Source organism: Clavelina lepadiformis, chromosome 4 (genome assembly GCF_947623445.1).
Source record: "Clavelina lepadiformis chromosome 4, kaClaLepa1.1, whole genome shotgun sequence".
In the NCBI taxonomy this organism is placed as follows: Eukaryota; Metazoa; Chordata; class Ascidiacea; order Aplousobranchia; family Clavelinidae; genus Clavelina; species Clavelina lepadiformis.
This window is the reverse complement of record NC_135243.1, coordinates 6286136-6306560: the sequence shown is the minus strand read 5'-3', so window position 1 is coordinate 6306560 and position 20425 is coordinate 6286136. Positions and strand designations below refer to the sequence as shown.

General features: G+C 36.4%; 1 protein-coding gene and 1 long non-coding RNA gene across 3 annotated transcripts; both read left to right on the top strand.

The window, feature by feature from the left end:
• Positions 1 to 4124: 4124 nt before the first annotated feature.
• On the top strand, positions 4125 to 5107 carry LOC143452045 (uncharacterized). Of its 2 annotated transcripts, none has more exons than XR_013114937.1 (3): positions 4125 to 4344; positions 4606 to 4634; positions 4874 to 5107. It is a non-coding gene; the product is annotated as an uncharacterized LOC143452045 (long non-coding RNA). The 2 variants fall into 2 exon arrangements; XR_013114938.1 differs by having other exon boundaries at positions 4127 to 4344; positions 4889 to 5107.
• A 5064-nt stretch (positions 5108 to 10171) lies between these two features.
• LOC143452310 (uncharacterized) lies at positions 10172 to 15588 on the top strand. The gene is made up of 6 exons (XM_076953224.1): positions 10172 to 10745; positions 10912 to 11196; positions 11319 to 11440; positions 11526 to 11694; positions 11838 to 11946; positions 15100 to 15588. The coding sequence occupies exons 1-6, from the start codon at positions 10400 to 10402 to the stop codon at positions 15275 to 15277; spliced, it is 1209 nt and encodes a 402-aa protein (XP_076809339.1). The 5' UTR covers positions 10172 to 10399; the 3' UTR covers positions 15278 to 15588.
• Positions 15589 to 20425: the final 4837 nt, after the last annotated feature.

Below are 20425 nucleotides of genomic sequence, written 5' to 3'. Positions count from 1 at the left end.
ATACATATATACCTCATCAGAGGTAATGGTGAAACAAAATGTTGGTCAACACAAGTGATTGTTCATGCATGGAAGATTATTTCTTGTTGCTACATATAGCCTACCAAGGAGCGAGATGGGTATGATAATAATGATGTGGATAAGAAAAGTAAAGGCAATTGATGCAAGTTTGTCATCAAAACAAAACTCATTGTATCGTACCAAAATGTTTGAAGAAAACCTTACAAATAAACTATGAAAATCTTTGAACAACTAAAACCGGGTGATGTTTCCTCATCACTCGAGCCCAGCTTACTGAGCTAGTCTTCGTGTAAATTCCGATTATCACACATTTTTTATATTTAGTTTTTGATTGTGTTATAGAACCGCCCTAACTTAGGTCCACCAGGTTCACTGAACAGGAGCAAGTGTCGTTAATTGCTTGACCAAGGGTATTATTAAACGCTAGGCTATGGTGCCATTGGGTATCGAACACAGAACCTGAGCCGCATTTAATGCGAGGCCAGTTATAGAGAACGGGTTAACCCTGCAGGTGCAGAAATATCAGTTGGAGCAAGCAAGACCTTGCTGAAAACATGCCGATTTATAAAAATTAAACAAGAATTGAGGATTCAGTGTACGCCATCAATCGTACCAAAATATGCGTTTTTCCACGCACAAGTTCTTGTCGAAAATGATCCTACTTTCCAGTTAGGCTCTGCAATCCAGCATTACTATAGGTAGAGAACGTTGGCCTGACCTGACCAGAAAATTTTCTTTGACCTTAATGTTGAAACCGCAGAAACGAGACCTTTACTAATCACCTGTGTTAAGCTATCTGAAACACTCTGGCAGACAATGTTTGCTTGATAAAAATCAAGTGGGCCGATATTTTTTCAAATACCAAGTCATTTCACGTCAGTTCGACCACCCGTGTGACCCACCATTTCAGATTTTGATGAAACTTCGTGGTATGGAAGTACAGGTCTTCATAAAAAAAACGAGCCCAATTTTATACAGTAGAAATCGGTGCAGCTGTTTCCGAGATACAGCCGTTTTACGAAAGGTACTTTGTTGGCTTTGTGCTCAGTGAAGCGGAACAACGCTGCATTTTTTTAGTCCATTTTAACTGAAATACAGTAATTTTTTTGTTATGTACAGTAGTTGCTTTCTAACTACAAATTTTTGTGATTTCGGTTGAAAATTTCCTGGTCTAATAATTTTTTGAAAAAATTTGGCATTGCATCTATCATTGTGAGTTTACAGGCCGCGTTTGGGAAGCAATCCGTAAATGGTAACGTTTAAATGCATTACAGACTGGACCGGATTAAACTGGTGCGGGGCCTGTAGCACAAAAAATCTGTGTAACCCTAATACCGCAAAAATTAATTAGGATACTTTTTGTATAGTATTGTATTATATTGTTTAGTTGTATTGTTTATTTTCGCCATTAACTTTGCGGATCGAAGGTTACGGTACTAACCATGTAGCTATAGCGCAATAGAACACATGCTCACAAACAATTAACGAGCAGGAAAAAGTGGCAAACAGCAAGAGCTTAAAAGGTAGTGCTAAATGCCGCTGTTTGAAATTTTACAAACTGGTCTACTGGTAAATAACACTACAGTCGTTATCAACAATCCCGAATTTATACAATGCTTGTTGATAAAACTTGGAAATATAGTATGTTACATGCACACTCAAGTTTGTTTCATTCAATACTTCGCTATCAAGAAATAAGTGCATTTGTGAAAATTGGGCGTGTCGCAGTATTATCTTCGGCAAACTGTAGCGTTCTCCCTGTAAGCTAACAGTCCAACGTACTGTAGGTTATTATGGGTTCAGCCTTACCTTTGCCCAAAATGGAAACGACCAGACACAAAACAATGCCAATATTGACAAATCACAAGCAGTGGATGGCATTGCTCTGACCTTAGCTTGCAAGACTTGATCTTAACTTGCAATTATATTATAAGTGTAAATTTTCCAAAGCAGGAATTTTCAATCTTTTTCGTTTTAACGAAAACCATAACTTTTTAAAGCCCCGGGACCTCCATAGACAAAAAATATCTCAAAAATTCATTTCGGCTACTTATAATTAATAATTTCCGTAGACAAGCATGTATTGCTATGTTTTAAAAACAAAGTGTTTAAAAAAGAGCAAATAACGTTTTGTCAAAGGCAACTTCTGCGGAACCAACCTGGGACTCACTTTGCACATGCATTGACAAAAGCTACTGCTACATCTGTAAGCTGATTGCTGAGGATACATAATACGGCGTGAGGTGGTATGGCATTTGGCAACCTATTTTGTGCAATGCCAACTAAAAAAGGTTGAAACCGTTGCTATTTAATATAGGGTATTTGATGGTGGTTGATGCGTGTTGAATTCAGTATCTAATAAAAGAGCAGAATATACAGTATTATAGCATTGTAAGAGTAAACGTTTAATTACTCAACACGAAATTTTGCAAGCGTAAGCTTACTTCGTTAGGTGAAGCGTACTATAACATATGGCTTAAAAAAGTAATCACTCTGTGCTACCTTGTGTTCTGCCACTGTATCAAAAATAATAATGTATAGAATATTACGTCATAATGATTTCATCAATCTCTAGATTTATATTTTTACATGAAATTTTACCTCATTCTATAAAACAAGTGTTTTGTTTACGCAAATTTAGAAATGGTTTTAAACAATTAAGTTACAAATCAAAGTGACTAGGAATTGTTTGACAAATGTTTTTCTTAAAAATTGTGACTTAGGCTACCTTCCCCAACCCCTGTAACTTCCACCAGCCCCTGGTTGGAAGTAACTGCAATCAATGCTACTATATTCTCTCATTGATTGCTTTCTTTTTTGTTACAAGATAATGGCTTTAGAGCGGGGCCACCAAGAGCGCGGAGCCTGTAGCAAACGCTACTTTTGCTACATTTTAAATCCGGAAGTGATTATACATATACAAAAAAATATTTCAAAAAAAAATTAGTTTAAAGAGTATATACAGATTTTCCGACCACTAACACTCTATAGTCTATACGTTGAATGTGGTGTGCTAGCCGTCGTCTTGCGTATAATGACCGAACAAAGTTTCAAAATTGGGAAACGATGACGAAATTGACGTTCAAGATGAACTTTATCAAAATTATGGAAACAATCGCTTTTTTCAAGTTCTATACGCACACTGCATTCAACGTGTAAGGTATTTGTTGTCAGAAAATCCAAAACACAACCTCTTTTGAAGACCACTCCTGTTAGCCTACTCACATGTGTTGTATTTTCTATTTAACTTCTTCATGAATTATTTAATTGTATTTTAATCTTAATTCAATTTAAACTGTGTTTAAGTTTTGTAGTGCCGTTTAATGGCACAATCAATAACAAAACATAGCACTTCAAGTGTACGGTGTAATCCGATTATTAGAAAATGACTTTGTACAAGCTGTGAAGATAAACAGAGTACTTATAATTCCATATCATTTTTAATAACATGCGTTATATTGTGTTATGTTTCCAATATAAGTTTGTAATAAGTTATACATAACCTAATCCTGGTGAACACTCTTTACAAATAACTCATATGGTTTAGAGACAATTGCATCCATCGTTTCAGTGTCGTCTTTCCTGTAATTTCTGGTCGTATCCAGCAACAATGCCGTACACAATTTTTATCATGTTAGGAAGTGCATTCTGATTTAACGTCCATTTTCACTAATCACAGTTTGTTCTGTGAAAGCTGCAGTCTTGTGATGTTGTTCTCATTTCCTCAGTGGAACGTGGAATTGGAATGAATCACGATGTCAATAAAATGAATTTTTATAACTCTACGAAGAAATCTTGTCGAGTTGAAAGCGAATGTTACAATAACAAAACTACTGCTGTGGAATATATTACAACCGATAGGTTTGTGAGTCGTGTCGAGTCACTCGTTATAGTCAGATCAACGCAAGCTCCGACATCATAACCACGGACTGTAGTTGATCATGACTAAATTTCAAATCTAAATCTAATAGATCAACAATTAGTCACAATGAGGTTTGTCTTTATAAATGTATACAACAAAAAAGCTGCTCTGAGAAATACCAGCATGCCTTGAGGGGAAAAATGATATTTTGTAAAACTTCAGAATTTGATCGAAGTTTATATTTTCCGTTACCGTAGGCTATCGCAACAAACCACTTGCAAAATAATAACCAATAAGAAGTTTTACGAAGTAGTTTACAGCGTCTGTAAATCGTTGTAGGTAGCCTATAGTTTAGCCTTTGTTCAAAACTCGTTTCTTGAAAATTACAGAAAGATGAGCAAGTTTCTTCTGATCGCTGAAATTCTGCTTCTTGCGACTTGTGCTACGTTCTCTGATCCCGTGTAAGTTAACATTTAGCCTACGCTGAAAAGGTTGTAGTTTCTCTGTAACAGCGTTTTTTTTAACAGTAGCCTACTTGCCAGGCTATTTTTCGCTTATACTTACACAAAGTTGGCAAGTACTAAAGCGAAAATGATAACCGAGATGATATAAATGTTAAGCAATTTTTCCCAGATTTAAAGTTATTGTTTCCATTAAAATACAAAGAAAGAAAATTTACAATAGCATTTGCTTATACAATGAAGAAATGATTTATTTTTCAGACGTCTCCATCAAAGTGTTGATGAAAATGGTAAATTTGAAAATATTTTGTTTACACATTTTGGTTAATTATTATTACATATTTTGGTTAAATATTTTGGTGACATTTGTGCCCTCGGAATTGCGCCCATTTCTGCCATCAACAACGTTTTGTAGTTAATTTGATAACATGAAAAAACATCTTGTCAATATTTTCTCTTTCATTAAGATAAACGTATTTCATCCAAATTATTATTACACCAAGACATGAAACGTTTACTGGCTTTACAGAAAGTTTTTGGACAGGTATCATGGAATCTTTGAATCAACTGAGACGTTGGCAAAGGGATGTGGAAGAAGGAGAATTTAAAGGTGTAGTCAAACGCTTTACATGCTGTGATCGACCGCCATTCTCACCAGAATGTTGTAGTGGTTAAGAATTCAAATATTGTTGCTCTGAAAATAGTTCAAACACTTGAGCACATGGATTTATTTGAAAAGATGAATAAAACTTCCAAATATGAATCACTTTGATGAATGAATATAAATTTGACAATGAGTGGCGGACTGACCAGGGTATCCAAGGTCAAATTGTCCAATGGCAAGTGAAGCCCTGCCCCGTTTCTAGACAATATGCCAAGTGAGCCCTTGTATGAAATAAAACGTTATACTCGGGCTATATAGTAGAAAGAAACTACAAATCTATTAAGAAGTTATACATAAAGTCGGACACAAGTGAGTAAGCAAACAGGAGTGGTTTTCAAGCAAGATTAGGTTTACAGAATACGCAGCCATTTTAATATCTTTGAGCAAACCTATGCTTACAACGGTATGCGCTTCTACATTATTGTTCATTATTTTGATACTTCTGAGATTTTTTATTTCTATGATGACCAGGCGCCACCGGTTACTTCAGCAACCGAAAGCCATAGAGTTAGAAGTTTCATTTGGGTGACAAGGTCTGGCAACTGCACGCTCACCAGGTGATTGAGGACTTAAGAATTACTATGTCATAAATTTTTCCCCATTCAGACTTTCTTGTGAGCATAAATGAAAAATTCGCCTTTTCGAAACAATGCAGTTAAAATTTGGCTATTGTAACTCATTTTTCAAAGATGACCATCCGTTATATGTTATAGCAGTGGTTCCCAACCGGGGAGGAATTCCTCCCTAGGGAGAAATTTTATGAGTTCAGGGGAGGAATTTGATAAAAACTTTAAAAAACATTTTTTGCTTTGGAAATTTTACAGAATATTTTAGTATATACATTAGGGGGTGTACCGACACTTAATCACGCGACACTTAATCACGCGACACTTAATCACCGACACATAATCACTAGGACACTTAATCACGCGACACATAATCACTAGGACATTTAATCACGCGACACATAATCACTAGGACATTTAATCACGCGATTTGGATACTTAATCACGCGACATTTAATCACGCGACACATAATCACTTGGATGCGACAGCACTTGGACAGCGCCTTTGTCTATAGCAGGGGTCGGCAACCTTTTGCTAGTCACAGGCCAAATGTCGAGTGCACAACTCTTTGGCGGGCCGGAACTTTCATTAATACTATAATTCACACTCACTTCAGTATATTACGCTACATTGCTGCAATCTCAATCATACCAATCACAAAAAGAGCAAAATATATGTATTCACACTTGAATAAGGTCCATTTGAAATTTTTCGGGAATGGTATTGGCGTCCACATCAAAAGGAGTACTGAATAGCCTGAATTTATTTTGTAGAGAACGAATGTCGGAAAAGCGTGAGGAAAATTCAGTAATTCAAGCTCGTGTGCATCTCTGTGTGGGGATGGCGATGTGGATTGCTTTTAAGGTTGGCCTAAAGCCAAAGGCTATTAGTCTTTCTTTTAGAACTCCCCGACAATTGTCTTTGACTCCGTTTCGCCGGCTTTCTCTATACTGTTTCTTTAAATCAACACCAGCTTCATAAAGTCTAATTGTTATATTGTCCGAAATAAGTTGTATCACATTAGAAACATTTTCATCATCTTTTCACATTTAAACAAAACTATAACTCCAATTCAGTAATGAACAGTCCACAAGGTAAAACTGATATTATGTGTAGAGACAAGAAGAGGAGATTTTAACCAAACCTTAGTTTTTATAGAAACACATTAGCCAATCAGGAAATAACATGTCATTTTGCATTGCTACGTATAACCTATGTAATATGTAACATTATTCTATTGTCACTGAAGCTCTTGATCAAAGTACCATCAAAACGGTTCTGACGTGAAGAAAAAACTTTTTACCTATTACCTTTCTTAAAACAAAGTTTTGCAAAAGCGAAGTACACCACATATACGCATAGATGGGTATCGCGACAATTCTAATGATAATTTAAATTAAACCGACAAATTCAGAAAACATTGGTTTAAAGTTGACTTCCACCAGCTAGAAACTCTTTGTTATTTAGCCAGAAATATCACCAACACGATGACAGTCATCGTGTTGACACAGTTGACCGTTATCTGTCAAGCGAGATTTTAGTTTATCTTCGTGCAGTTGCTTACATTTCCCATGCATGACATTGTTACCTAGTGTGTACGGTAGCCTTATCTGCGCAAACAATGTTTAATCATTTTAACAATTTCTTTTTAGGTTTATATTTGTTTTTCGTGTGTAGACATGCAATTTTCGATACTGTAAATGTGTGATTAAATGTCGCGTGATTAAATGTCCTAGTGATTATGTGTCGCGTGATTAAATGTCCTAGTGATTATGTGTCGCGTGATTAAGAGTCGCGTGATTAAATGTCCTAGTGATTATGTGTCGGTGATTAAGCGTCGCGTGATTAAGTGTCGCGTGATTAAGTGTCACCAAACCCATTAGGGATGTCCATTATAATTTGGATCCAGTTCACATTTGGAACCGGTTGTAAAGGATTGTGAAATGGACATCCCTAATTATAAGGTCTAAGAAAACAAAGAAATAAACTTGATGTTGAGGATGACTTGCGTTGTGCACTGTCACGAACCGCGCCGCGTATACAACCACTTTCAGACCGCAAACAAGAACAAATTTCGCATTGAGTTATCATGTAAAATAAATTGGTTTACCGACACTTAATCACGCGACACTTAATCACGCGACACTTAATCACGCGACGCTTAATCACAGACACACAATCACTAGGACACTTAATCACGCGACACATAATCACTAGGACATTTAATCACGCGACTTGGATACTTAATCACGCGACATTTAATCACGTGACACATAATCACTTGGATGCGACAGCACTTGGACAGCGCCTTTATCTATAGCAGGGGTCGGCAACCTTTTGCTTGTGTCACCAAACCAAATAAATTGATATTTCAAATTTCTATAATTTCTTATGTTCTATTAGTTTTTTGGCTTATGGGGAGGAATGAATATTTCGAAAATGGGCAAAGGGAGGAATGTAACAAAACAGGTTGGGAACCACTGTGTTATAGTATTAATATATATCCAAAAGTTCGGAACGCATGTGTTTTTGTGTCATATATTAAATGTAAAGTATACTGACCCGAACGTCATATTCTTAAGGCAGCTGTAGAGTTCTGAGCACTTTGTGAATAAAACTTTTACTAATGAAAAAAACTAGTTCCAATAAGGCTGCATACAAATTTTCTGACAAACTTCTTTTTCAAAAAGAAAGGCAAAATTTATTGCAATCTATGTCTGGAAATTGCGGGAAAAAATCCCTATTCCGGGTGTGGGATATAAGCTTAGCTGCTTATACACAATAAGGTGAGCATAGTTTGATGCAATGTGTAATAAAAAAGGAAATTGTCTGAAAAATGTTGGAATGATTAGCAGGGAATGACGCAGCAATGTTTGCAATAATGGACTACTATAACAGGGCTAAACAGTACTTTTAAGGTTTGACTTTGACGACCGCTAAGAAATTTTAAAAGACCGCTACTTAAGACTAACTGCTCATTTTCTGCTGTATAATTATGGAATTACAAAATTTAATACACCGTTTCTTTTCCAAAATACCTTCAAAAACACTGGGCCTAAATAAATTTACTTCTATTCTTTAATTCTATTTTTCACGCGATAGAAAAACAATACAATAAAAACTTAAGAAATTATTTTAGGAAAATATAAGTTTTCAAAATTACCCATTTACCGAACGAAATTTATTTTGAGGTAACTTGAAAGAGTAAAAAGGCGATTGAGAATTGTTTGTTGTACAGTTTTATTTTATCTGTATCTTCTCTATTGAAAATATTCTTGTGTATACGATTCCACATTAATAAAACCATAAATTGGTATTTTATCTTTAATATTATCCTTTTTGTGGTATTTGTCTTTGTAACATAAGTTTAGACTTCCAAGTAGATGTAGTCTATAAGCTTATTACAAACTAAATTTTTTGTTTAAAACACCTTTTGGATACTGTATAAGCAAAATAAAAAAAGTTTTGTTCTTAAAAAGTTTTTCTTGAATGATAACTAGGTTAAAGTGCTAGTCTTAAATGTCGTAATTGGTATTTATTATATGAGGTTAAAAGAATTTGACAAAGAATCACTTGCATATATTATGATTATCCATTAGACTGCGCTTCGTTATTTCAGAATATTTACCCAACTCATCTAGCAAACCAACAACCCATCATTTCGCCATCTATTTACAAAAAATGATCTAAAAATTAATAAAAATTTGCCCCACAAATAATCTGAAAGCTTCTTATTTGGTTAGGAATCAATATAATAGATTAGTAAGATTACCCCACCAGAAGGTTTAAAGAGCAATTGATATCTCAAAACCAAACACTTAACGGCTGTGATTTCATGATAATAAAATATCAACAAACCAAATCCATATGTCGATATTTGCTGACACCGACTTCTGTTAAATGATATTGTGGCCGCTAAGGCTACGATGCTCTATAATTTTTAGTAAAAAACTAAGCAAATAACAGCTTTTGTCTTAGCCTAGATTCAACAGGAATCTAAATCATAATCAGCTCAAAAGTCTTCAGTTATTCCTTACAAACGACAGAGTTTAAACAAATTTCCTTCGCTAAATCAGATACGTGCCACTGTATGTCGTTGATAACCGAATACAAAAAAGTTCATCACATATAATATAAGCGCTGGCCTGAAAGCATGATTCATGACTTGTAGCAATCTCGTAACGCTTTTTACTCTAACTAAAACTCGTAAGTCTTTTAAAAACAAGAAATGTGGTTCATATGGATGGAAAATACCTGCGCTTTGTTGATATATTAAACGTTGTGACCCTGTAGATTGCATAACAAATGCGAAGATTTGGATGAAGATTTTTTCCCCTTGTTTATTTTCACCTGTTTAATGTAGACTATATAGGCCTAGCTTGTCATCGCCTTTTTCAATATCTAAGCGCCATATTCCTCGGTTGGAGAAGCATTTTCAGATCAATGGTTCTCGTCTATTATGTCGCTCTAGTAGAGTTCTTTCTTGTCCTACCAATAGCACAATAGAAAATAATTCGCTGAAAAACATTTTTAAGTTACTTTGTGCGTTGAGATGGATTTAAACTTCACAGTCAGAGAATGCAGTGAATTGTTGATGTTTAAGGCAAAACGTCAGTTTGAGAATTTTGCTATTTGGTCAAACCTTCATTAAACTTAACAGAGTTAGATCTTCAGGTGATAAAAAATATACAAAGACTTGGTCTATCATAACTCATAGCCTATTATGGAAAATATAGTTAAAACAGTAGTAACCTATTAGGGCCTAACAGTTTTGCTGCTGAAAAAAAGTTAGGCTATAGGAAATAAAAACGCTGGGTCGTAAAGATGTCGAAAGCAAGCAATTTATCTACTTTCGCACAAAATGCAACATCCAAAGCAGAAGTAATAGAATTTAGCATGATAGAGTTGACTTCTTCAAGACCTTGCATTTTGGACGGATTTTGTACGGAACAGGCTCATGCAATTTGTGAAACGAAGTTAATCAGTGATTGCGAAGAATGTAACAAAGCCAGGGAAATTACATTCGTTATTGGCATCTGTACACTAGGCCTTTCAATACTGGTTGGGAACGCACTGATAATTGCAGTTGGATGCCAACGAGTTCGAAGTGGAATCGCGCAAAAGATTGACGTAATAAAGATATCATTGGCTTTAGCGGATATTTTAACAGGTAAGTGTCAAAGACAAACGAGTAGGCTAATGAGTTGTAAGAGTAAAGGCATTATCAGAAAGCTTATCCTCTTATCCTTTAACAAACGCAAGGGCGCGCTTTTGTTTTCACAAATATTTATAATTAAAAAAGTGGAAGGGTTAACACTTTATTGGATTCAATCTAGGTGTGCAAATATTCGTCTTTGTTCTGCCAAACTTCATAATGGCGATGGGAACAACACTAGGAGAATACGAGAAACAGCAGCATATTAAAACTGTGTACATCGCAACTGGGTCAGTTATTATGATCTTTTGTATCACATCTTCTCTCTTTCATCTCATTCTACTCGGCCTACAGCGCTTTTACGCCATCCAGCTGCCATTCCGTTATAGAACACAATCAAAACGACAAGTTGTTGTCGGTTTAATCGTGATTTGGATTCTCGCCTTTTTGTACGCTATGGCGCCAGGTAACCAAAGACTAACTTGTTTGCCGTTATTACTATAAGCCAGCGTTAAATGTCGTACGTAGCTAGGACTTAACCCTGAAGCATTAATTGTGTCTTACAAGTATATCGATTTTGACTTGTAGTTTTCTTTTCATCTCGCTATGGATATCACCTGGCCGCGTTTATGTACATTCCCGTTGGAAAGTCATTGGGTGCGGCCTTAGGCCTATGGTGTTCTGTAATCATCTTTCCTTTCTTTTTGATGGTAGGTCGAGTTGATAGTGGCAAGTGAAACATCTAGTATTTTCCAGTTATTGTAACGTTTGCCTTGAAAGAGCTTTATGACGTAGGTCCTGCTTTCCATTATGACAACAATCGCAGCTTGGTGGAAATTTCGACGTCTGCGAAAATTGCCAGACAATGACGCTGCTAAATGTCAGCAACTTCAGCAAACGAAACGAGAGTTGCATGTTTTCAAAATGGTGGCAATCATGCAATGTGGAGTAGTTGTTACAATAGGTTTGAAGAAACAGTTTTAATTTAGAACAAATCTAATATTTGACCTGTGCATTTGTATTTGGTTGTGTGTACATTTTTAAGGCATATTCCGGCCACACTAAGATAGTAGACTAAATTTATCATGTTTGGTTGTGTTTTACCAGGTCCTGCTGTGATCATGTTGTTGTTATTACTTGTACGCACATCCCCATACAGATGTGATGTTTTTCTTACCCTTATGGCAGGCTTTATATACTTCAGTCTGTCAAACAGGTAAGTCAAATCCTACCTTCTATTTGGCATGACATGATAATTAATTAATCTTTATTAGCGGAATGAGAAAAGACTTTAAACGGAAAAGTCTTCCTTGCTGGAGCCCCGGTTACCTAGATAGCCTTTCTGCAATTTCAGATGATCATACATTGTTTTGTTACCCGAATTTAGATTTGTTCGCCATTCAACAGGAGCAAGCATCATTAATACCTTGTCTAAGGGCAATACAAAGGTAGCGCCATTGAGTTTCCAACACGAGCCGCATTTGTAACGATTGGGCTCGCCAGCCACTTGATAATATCCAAAAAGATGCGGCGGACTCAAACCTCAGTAGTTATTAAACTTATTACCAATGGTCGAGTATATACGCTAATTAGCTGCGTAGATTTTGCGTTTGTCATTCCTTCTCAGCAACGTTGCTAGGTGGTTTGAGAGTCCTCCAAGCCTGCCCATTGGGCCTCCCAAACCATCTATCATTTAACAAACCTTACACAGTAAAGTATTTTACAGATTTTTTATACATACAATAAACAATAAATAACTACTGAGTAAATAACTACTAACAATAACCATACACAACAAACCATTTAACAGAAATATTTTTAGGCAGCATTCATTTCACCAGCTAACGATTACCGAATTTGGAAAAAGCTACTTCGGTAAACGGCGGCCGGTGAAGAAGACACTTATTTTACCGACCGCATTTACCGAAGTAAGCAAATACGCCGGTGAAATAGTCAATATTTATATAAACGTCAATTTGAAAAATAGAATAAACCACAGAATATCTAAATAACAACAAGTCAAACAAGATATAAAGAAAGCTTATACTATTGTAACGATTCTTTTCTCGCTCAGTTAGCCAGGTTTTAATTTCACGCTTACGGTGAACCGCGACACCAATAACTGTGAGTCACTTTCCACTGTGAAACTTAGTAGCGTTATCACGCTAATAAACCAAACCGATGATCTTCGAAAAGCCACATTTAATTGGTCTCAGCCAGACGCCGACTCAGACTCACCTCTCCTAAAATCGCACAATCTTTATATACAACCAGGGTGCCAAAACACGTGATTAAAATAGTTCAACAAACGCGTACACGGTGCTGATTGGTAAAAACGCTCGCTTCAAACGAAAATACGATGATAAGTAACAACATGTGGGGACAAAGTCCGTAACACACCCCCCATCCTACATTTGAGACCACTCGGGCGAAACTTTTCCCCTGTCCCAAGGTATGTGAATTAAATCACGGTGACTTGTGTGTACGATGCAAGCTAAAAACATAAAAACGACAAAAAGTGCTCTATTACCTAAAAATCCGAGAACTCTAACACGTGTTCGTGCTCCCCAAAACACTAGTAAAGCGGAACATGTATGCGCTTCATCTGTAACAGGCGTCGACGTTGACTTTTTGAGGGCCCCTTCCGACAGGTCGGTCGCTTGATTGTTGAGAACTGAAGTAGGCAAGCTCTCATCGGCTTCATTCTGTCCAGCATCGGAAACATCTGTGCGACTGCACTCTCCATCGGTACCGCTGTCATCTTCCTGGCCCACCCCCAGCAATAAAACTTCTTCAGCTTCTACAGCTTTCTGGGGGTTAGTGATGAAGCTATAAAGATAGTCAAAATCTTTCTCTTCGAAGATGGTTTCTGGGAGAGACATGACCATTTGTGGATCCCTTAAGCCCTTCATCACGCACAGGAACATTAAATCTTTTCGAAGACGTTCGTTTGCTGGGTAGGCCCTTCTACCCAGAGTGTTTACTGTCTTTACATAGTCACATGCAGACTCGTCTTGTAGTTGTCGTCTGTTAAAGAAAGATTTCCGCATTCTGTACAGAGCTTCTCGATAGTCGACAATCAACTCGAATTGATAAACAACGTCTACTAAAGACATCTCGGCAACAGGTAAGTAACTTAACCTGTGGAGAAACATTTCTTGAATCGAAGCCAAGAAAAACGGTTTCTTCGCTTCATCGGAAAGCTTGGTTAGACGACAATAGGAATGAAACAAATACAAAAATCGTCGTAAGTCGTCTCCCGCTTTATAGAACGGCCGTGGAAGGTAGAAGATCGGATCCATAATACTCACAAAACTGCTAACCCTGTTGGCGGTTGTGAAATCCTGGCGCGCTCGCCAATTGTAACGATTATTTTCTCGTTCATGTAGCCAGGCTTAATTTCACATTTACGGTGAACCGCGACACCTTTAACTGCGAGTAACTGTGAGTAACCTTCAACTGTGAGACTTTGTAGCGTTATCACGCTAACGAAACAAACCGATGATCTTCGAAAAGCCACATTTAATTGGTCTCAGCCAGACGCCGACTCAGACTCACCTCTCCTAAAATCGCACAATCTTTATATACAACCAGGGTGCCAAAACACGTGATTAAAATAGTTCAACAAACGCGTACACGGTGCTGATTGGTAAAAACGCTCGCTTCAAACGAAAATACGATGATAAGTAACAACATGTGGGGACAAAGTCCGTAACACTATAACTGATAGGAAGTAGAGAATTTCCAGGAAATGAACCTGTTATCCGCAAACCAAATTAGCTTAACCCTAGCATCACACCTGTATAATACGAATAAAAAATTGCAAGCAAAATAAAAAACAGTTGTAATCAGCAAATTTATAAGATGTTGGTGGTTTACAGCTTTCCCATGATCCCTATATCATTAGGGTAGATAAATATGAATGTTGAAAGAGGAAATGTGTCAGTTTAGTTTTGGTTGTTTATATGCATAAAGTTAAGTCTTCAACCACATTTGGGGGCCCGTTTTACCATGGGGCCCATCCGACCTGGGCGTCTTCCTCCGGTTCTGTGCTGGAGGAAGCGGCAAACGAAACGCTACACAGTTTTGCGAAGCCAGCGCTCGAACCTGAGCCGATTTCGCATTAGCAAATACCATACAACCTATACAGCCTACACTATAGCTACACTTTACATTCTATAGGGTAATAGGGTACTGCTTATGAGGTCAAACGTCAAAACAGGCAGACTGTAGGCCTACTTAAAAAACTTCGGCTTCAGCCATATCGTGCTGCTTTATTTCAATTTCACACAAAATATTATTAGCAAACAATTACTATTTTACGCCTTCAATTAAACAAAACAGATTAATCTTACTACACCTTTTTAAGCTTGATCAACGTTCTGGTGTATAGCGTACGGGACAAAGGCTTCCGGCAGTCAGTATTATCTTTGCTGAAATCGTCGGGAACATCATCAAGCAGAATTCTGAAAACGACTTTCCTAAGAGTCGCCCGTTTTCACCAAGACTTCTTTCACAAAAGCACACCAGACTCCCAAAGATCATAAGAGACCGGGTGGTAGTAGGGCTACAGACACCGTGGTACAGCTGTTAATTTTACACTGTAAGTTGTTTAATGTCAAGTTAGTCTTGTTGTGAGTTTTCAACGTGGTCCAATATGACTTTAATAAAGGTGTATGTTGCGTCACTTTTCTCTGCTTCTGACGTTCGCACACACCACGATGTGCAATGATTTTTAGCTTTATGGTACCTGGCTGTGTCTCAGACGTTGTAAAATAGGTTATTCTTTTCAGTCTAACACACAGTCTTTCCGTGCATTTAAACCGAAACCCAGATATTTGATATGACACGAAACTGTACGAAACGATAACCCTATATGTTTATTTTTATCATGTTACTGTGAATTTTAAACCTGCGATGCAGCTTCATTTTAGAAGGCGGCTGTCGCAACATAACGCGCACAACGCGGTAAAGTTTGTCTACGAAAGAAGTGAATTTATGGTGCAGTCACATGAAGGTTTTTGAACGTGAATATGATAGAAATAGACGACATTAAATTAAAGATTAAAAAACGTGGAGCGAGAAACACAAATATTTATGCCACGCCTTAAACAGCCATTAATCTTTAAAATTGAATGTAAGAAAGCAATCTACTTTATATATTACAGCAAAGAGTACAAAAGACTTCTTTATCGCTTATTATTGCAAAACGTTCGTAAAGGACATCTCTACAATGTATAGAAAGTAGATTGAACAACATAAAGAATAACTTTATTTCTCTACCATCTAACTACATATCAAAACTACCAATGTGAAATATACTTTAGACTGAAAACACATGTAAGCTACTGTAAAGCATTTTGCACGCAAGGTGGCGTAAAAGAACAGAAATTCGTATAATTTCATTCCTGTCTATCAAACGCCGATATCAAGAAAATAATTAAAGTTTTTTTCGGTTAGATGAATTAAACGTTTTACAGAAAATGATATTTACTGACAATATATTTCTTATATCGTGACATTATCAACTAGTTTTCTAAGGAAGAGAAACCAAGTGTGTTTAACAAAATGTTTTATGAAGGCATAAACCAAAATGCTAAGCGTCAACGTTCAGATTAAGCTGGTTTTTGTACGTGTATGGCGAATTGCTTATAGGCTGGTTATATGTCAACTTTCTTTAAGTGTTCAAGGAAAAGCAAAGCTTTGTGGTTGTCAGGATTCCTATATTACTACTAAAATTGTTTACCTGAATACGTAATTTTTCCTTTTATCAACATTGCTAAACACCTGTAAGTGAATACATTGCTAACAACGACAAATTATCATGACTTGCGTAAAAGCCAACTTAGTAATGTAAGTGGTAAAATTATATTTTTTCAATGAGCTTATTTTTAGGCGTCTAATATGCCTACTTCTAGACACCTTTATTCCGCAAGAATTCCACCAAAGGTTTCATTTTATTAATAAAACATAAAATTCGGTTTATCACTGCAACTTTGTTCACATCGTGCCATAAACACGAGAGAAAAGAAAACTTTGAATATTTAGCTGAACAGTTCTAAGTAATATGCATTCAAATACGGATGACTTTCACGTAATTCTTCATTCATTCTTCATTTAACTTGGAGAGTGATCAAGGTGGTTAAAACTTAAAATTTAAAAGTACTTCTGGAGAGTTTATACACATCATCTCTCTATAGTCTAAAGTCTATACCATATAACTGTAATGACTAATCATTTTCAACCCTAGTAGTAGAAAACAAAGCGAAGGTGAACATGTAAGTGAAATGTCATAGAAGAGATGAAGTAATTTATGTTACTGTTTTCTAAGATGCTAAACTTTGATAAAAAGTAAATGATAAAGTTATTATCTATCTAAGATAATCAACTTGTTTTACCATTACAATGCCACTGCAATAGCAATGCCTTTACACATCCATATATGTGGAGGTGCAATTGATCACAGCGAAGAGACCTTTAACTTTCATCCAAACCGACAAGTGATTAACTATAGCTGCTTAATATAGGTTTATCTCCGTCATCAAGCGTGTCATCTCTGCCTAATATGCCTGAAGGACTTAAAGCGGCTTTGAAAACGTCGGTGATTGATCATTTCGGCTTAAGGTTAATTGTTAACTACAAATTAGAAATCAACCAAATCTCTGAGAAAAACCTTGTATATTTTGTACATGTTGGATTTGTGAGAAACCGAACTTGTAAAAGCATAAGTCTATAGGTTTTTGTGGTAACCCGATCCTTGACGGCAGCTTTAGTACGTTTTCGATAATCCCATAAACAAACTACACCACACAGGAGCCTATTGAACCGAGTCTCCGATTGCTCTTAAGCTAATTAAAGTAGAATCAAAATGCTTGCGGTTGGTGATCATGTAGAAATGGTTAATCGTCGATGAACTTTACATTTATAGTGATAGTATTTCTGCCAAAACAAACTACAGCGCTGGGTAATTCACGATAGCCCAAAGCTCGATTACTCAAAATCTTTTGAGCACTGGTCAACCTAAACGATAAGTTCATGAAAAACACACGGCCTGATTTAATTTAAGACCATGCTGGCGAAAACGATATTTTGTTGCGTCGCCGAAACTGTAAAGTGGGATATAGAATAATGATCAAAAGTTTTGAATATAACTTTTCACACAAACTTAACATGAACCCACAGAATTTGCAACAACCAAGCACCCAAGCACAACAATGAAGTTACGTAAAAAGTGGGCTTTAAAATTTATGATTTTCTAGAAAACCGCTGAAATTTTGTTTAATGATTTAAGAAAAACTTTAGCTTAATTCTTCAAATGAAGATTGCCGTAATTTTGTTATTGTTCTCGTATAAAAAGCTTCAAGAACGGTGTAACTGAACCTTACTTGGGAGGTGTATTAGTTTGAACGTTAAAGTCTTTAATAATAAGTTATAAATAGAAAAAAGTTTATTTGCTATTTGCTTATTATATTTCAAAAAATTATTAGCTTTTCATTGGTTCTGTGTGTTTATACATTTTTTAAAAATCTACAGCAATCGACTGTTTGAAGTATACTAAAGCCTGTAAACATGCAGTTATGCATTCACCAGTTTGTACCATCAGATTCATTAAAAGTTTACATAAACAGATTGTATAATGTGGCTTGCTTACCGAGCCAGAAGACTAGCACGCTTCATCTGCACGTGATAACGCGATGTAACGTCTGCTACAGATGCGATATACACGTGAAAGCTATCTCAGCAATGGCAATAACATCGATGCACGAGTGAGATTAACGAAACATTTGGAAACATACTGATAGACAAAAGTGATAGGCGGATTGGAAGCCTTAATTTCCGTGTCCTGCGCTTATCGCTACGGATCTGGGCAGATCCGTACCACCCCGTCGAGGTCTGCTCTGCAAATGGAAATAATTATCAGATCGTATCTTGTCTCAGCAGTTACGTTTAAATGCGAGAATAATCTTTTATGAGGTTTCTGTGGCCATGTTCAAGCGAGGTCATCAAAGCTGTATCCACGTAGTCCTGCCGACCCAACTATATCGCATGCCAGTCAAAGTTGTACAAATCACTTGCTTGCCGATTTCTTGAACCTGATAAAATTGGGACAAGACCGCGTGTTTCTTAGAAAACAGTGACAATTTCTGTCGAAGGAATATACGGTACCTTAACAATATAATTGAATTCTTTGTGGATTAGGAAAAAAGTTAAGAGCCAGTGCGTTTTATTTTAGTATTTTAATATTTGTGTTGTTGGCTACCTGTTGACGAGATTCAAAAACATATGATTACTATTGATGACTCGACAACATACTTTGTATTTGTAAATTATTGCTCAAACGAGTTTAAAAAACAAAAGCAAACTGGCAGAAAACACTTTTTGGTATAACCCTATATTAAACTGAATTAATCACAGCACTAAATGTTTGAAGGTGTTTATCTTTTTGCATATGCCGCACTTAGAATTACATTACATGACATTGTCTAAGCTTTCCATCAACAAAGCTGGGTTTGATTTTGATGTGTTTGTTGTTGGACACCTGACTAGAAAGATAGCATCTGTTTGCGTAAACGTGCAACACAAATAGGCTTAGCCCCTTATCAAAGATTTTCAATCAAGTCTTGATTCTGTGAAATTTAAACAGAAAAAGGCCGTGATGATGAAAATACTTACCTTATCGGCATACAGTCAATCTTGTTAAAATGGAACCTGTGGCTTGATATTTTTTATTAGTTTGCGCAAGTCTGGACTTCGCCGTATAATTATTTTGGAAGTCGTTACAATAATTCTCGAAAAACCAAAACTTACTGTAATTTTAATGGTAGTCTCGGTCTAAAAAACATATCGTGTCGGTAATTATGCTTTTTAATTTACCACTAAGTGGCGAGCGCAAGCTGATCAATTGAAACGAATTCCGACAGTTTGATAAAGCCTTAACAAATAACTATAACTATCATTAACTATTATTATTGCTCTTAACTAATATTAAACTAGACAAAACTATTTTAAAAGTGGGTATGCTTTCTTAAATAATTGTTTTCTTTATATTCAACGAATATACAAAATTTAGATGTTGATGAATAGCTTGATGACAACATAATTGAAACGTAAAAAGACGTTGCAAATACAATAGCAAATCTTTGGAAAGAAAAGGGAACATTGTTAAAAAAAGGAATATTGTTAGAAATGTCTGACGTCAGAGCCTACATTCTGGTTTCCGAATTCGATTACTTCTACCATCCTCTATAAGGTCCTGATCTTTATAAACACCAAACACCTCGTAGCTGTAATTTAATCGTTAAACATTTACAAGTGTGATGATAGACGCGGAAATTTATGTGGCGCTTATCCCTTGTTTTCGGCGCAAGCAGTCATGTTTCTTATGCTGTTTACAACTGAATTTGCGGTGATATAAAGCCGTCAAACATGAATTTTCAATCCGTTTAGCAGATGACTAGCGAAAAACGAGCACTTTAAGTCTTTGAAATTAAATAGGTATCTAATTAGCGGCTTCATCATGAGTTGTAGAAGATGCCTAATGTTTTGACAAGAGGCAAGATTTCAGTGTCATGACCCGACACGCTACAAGGATAAGCGCATCTTATGTGGTCGCCACGGCAAAAAACAAGGATATCTTAATCGATTTACATCGTCCTTCTTGTATATTCTCTTTAACTGCGTACATTGTCCTACGT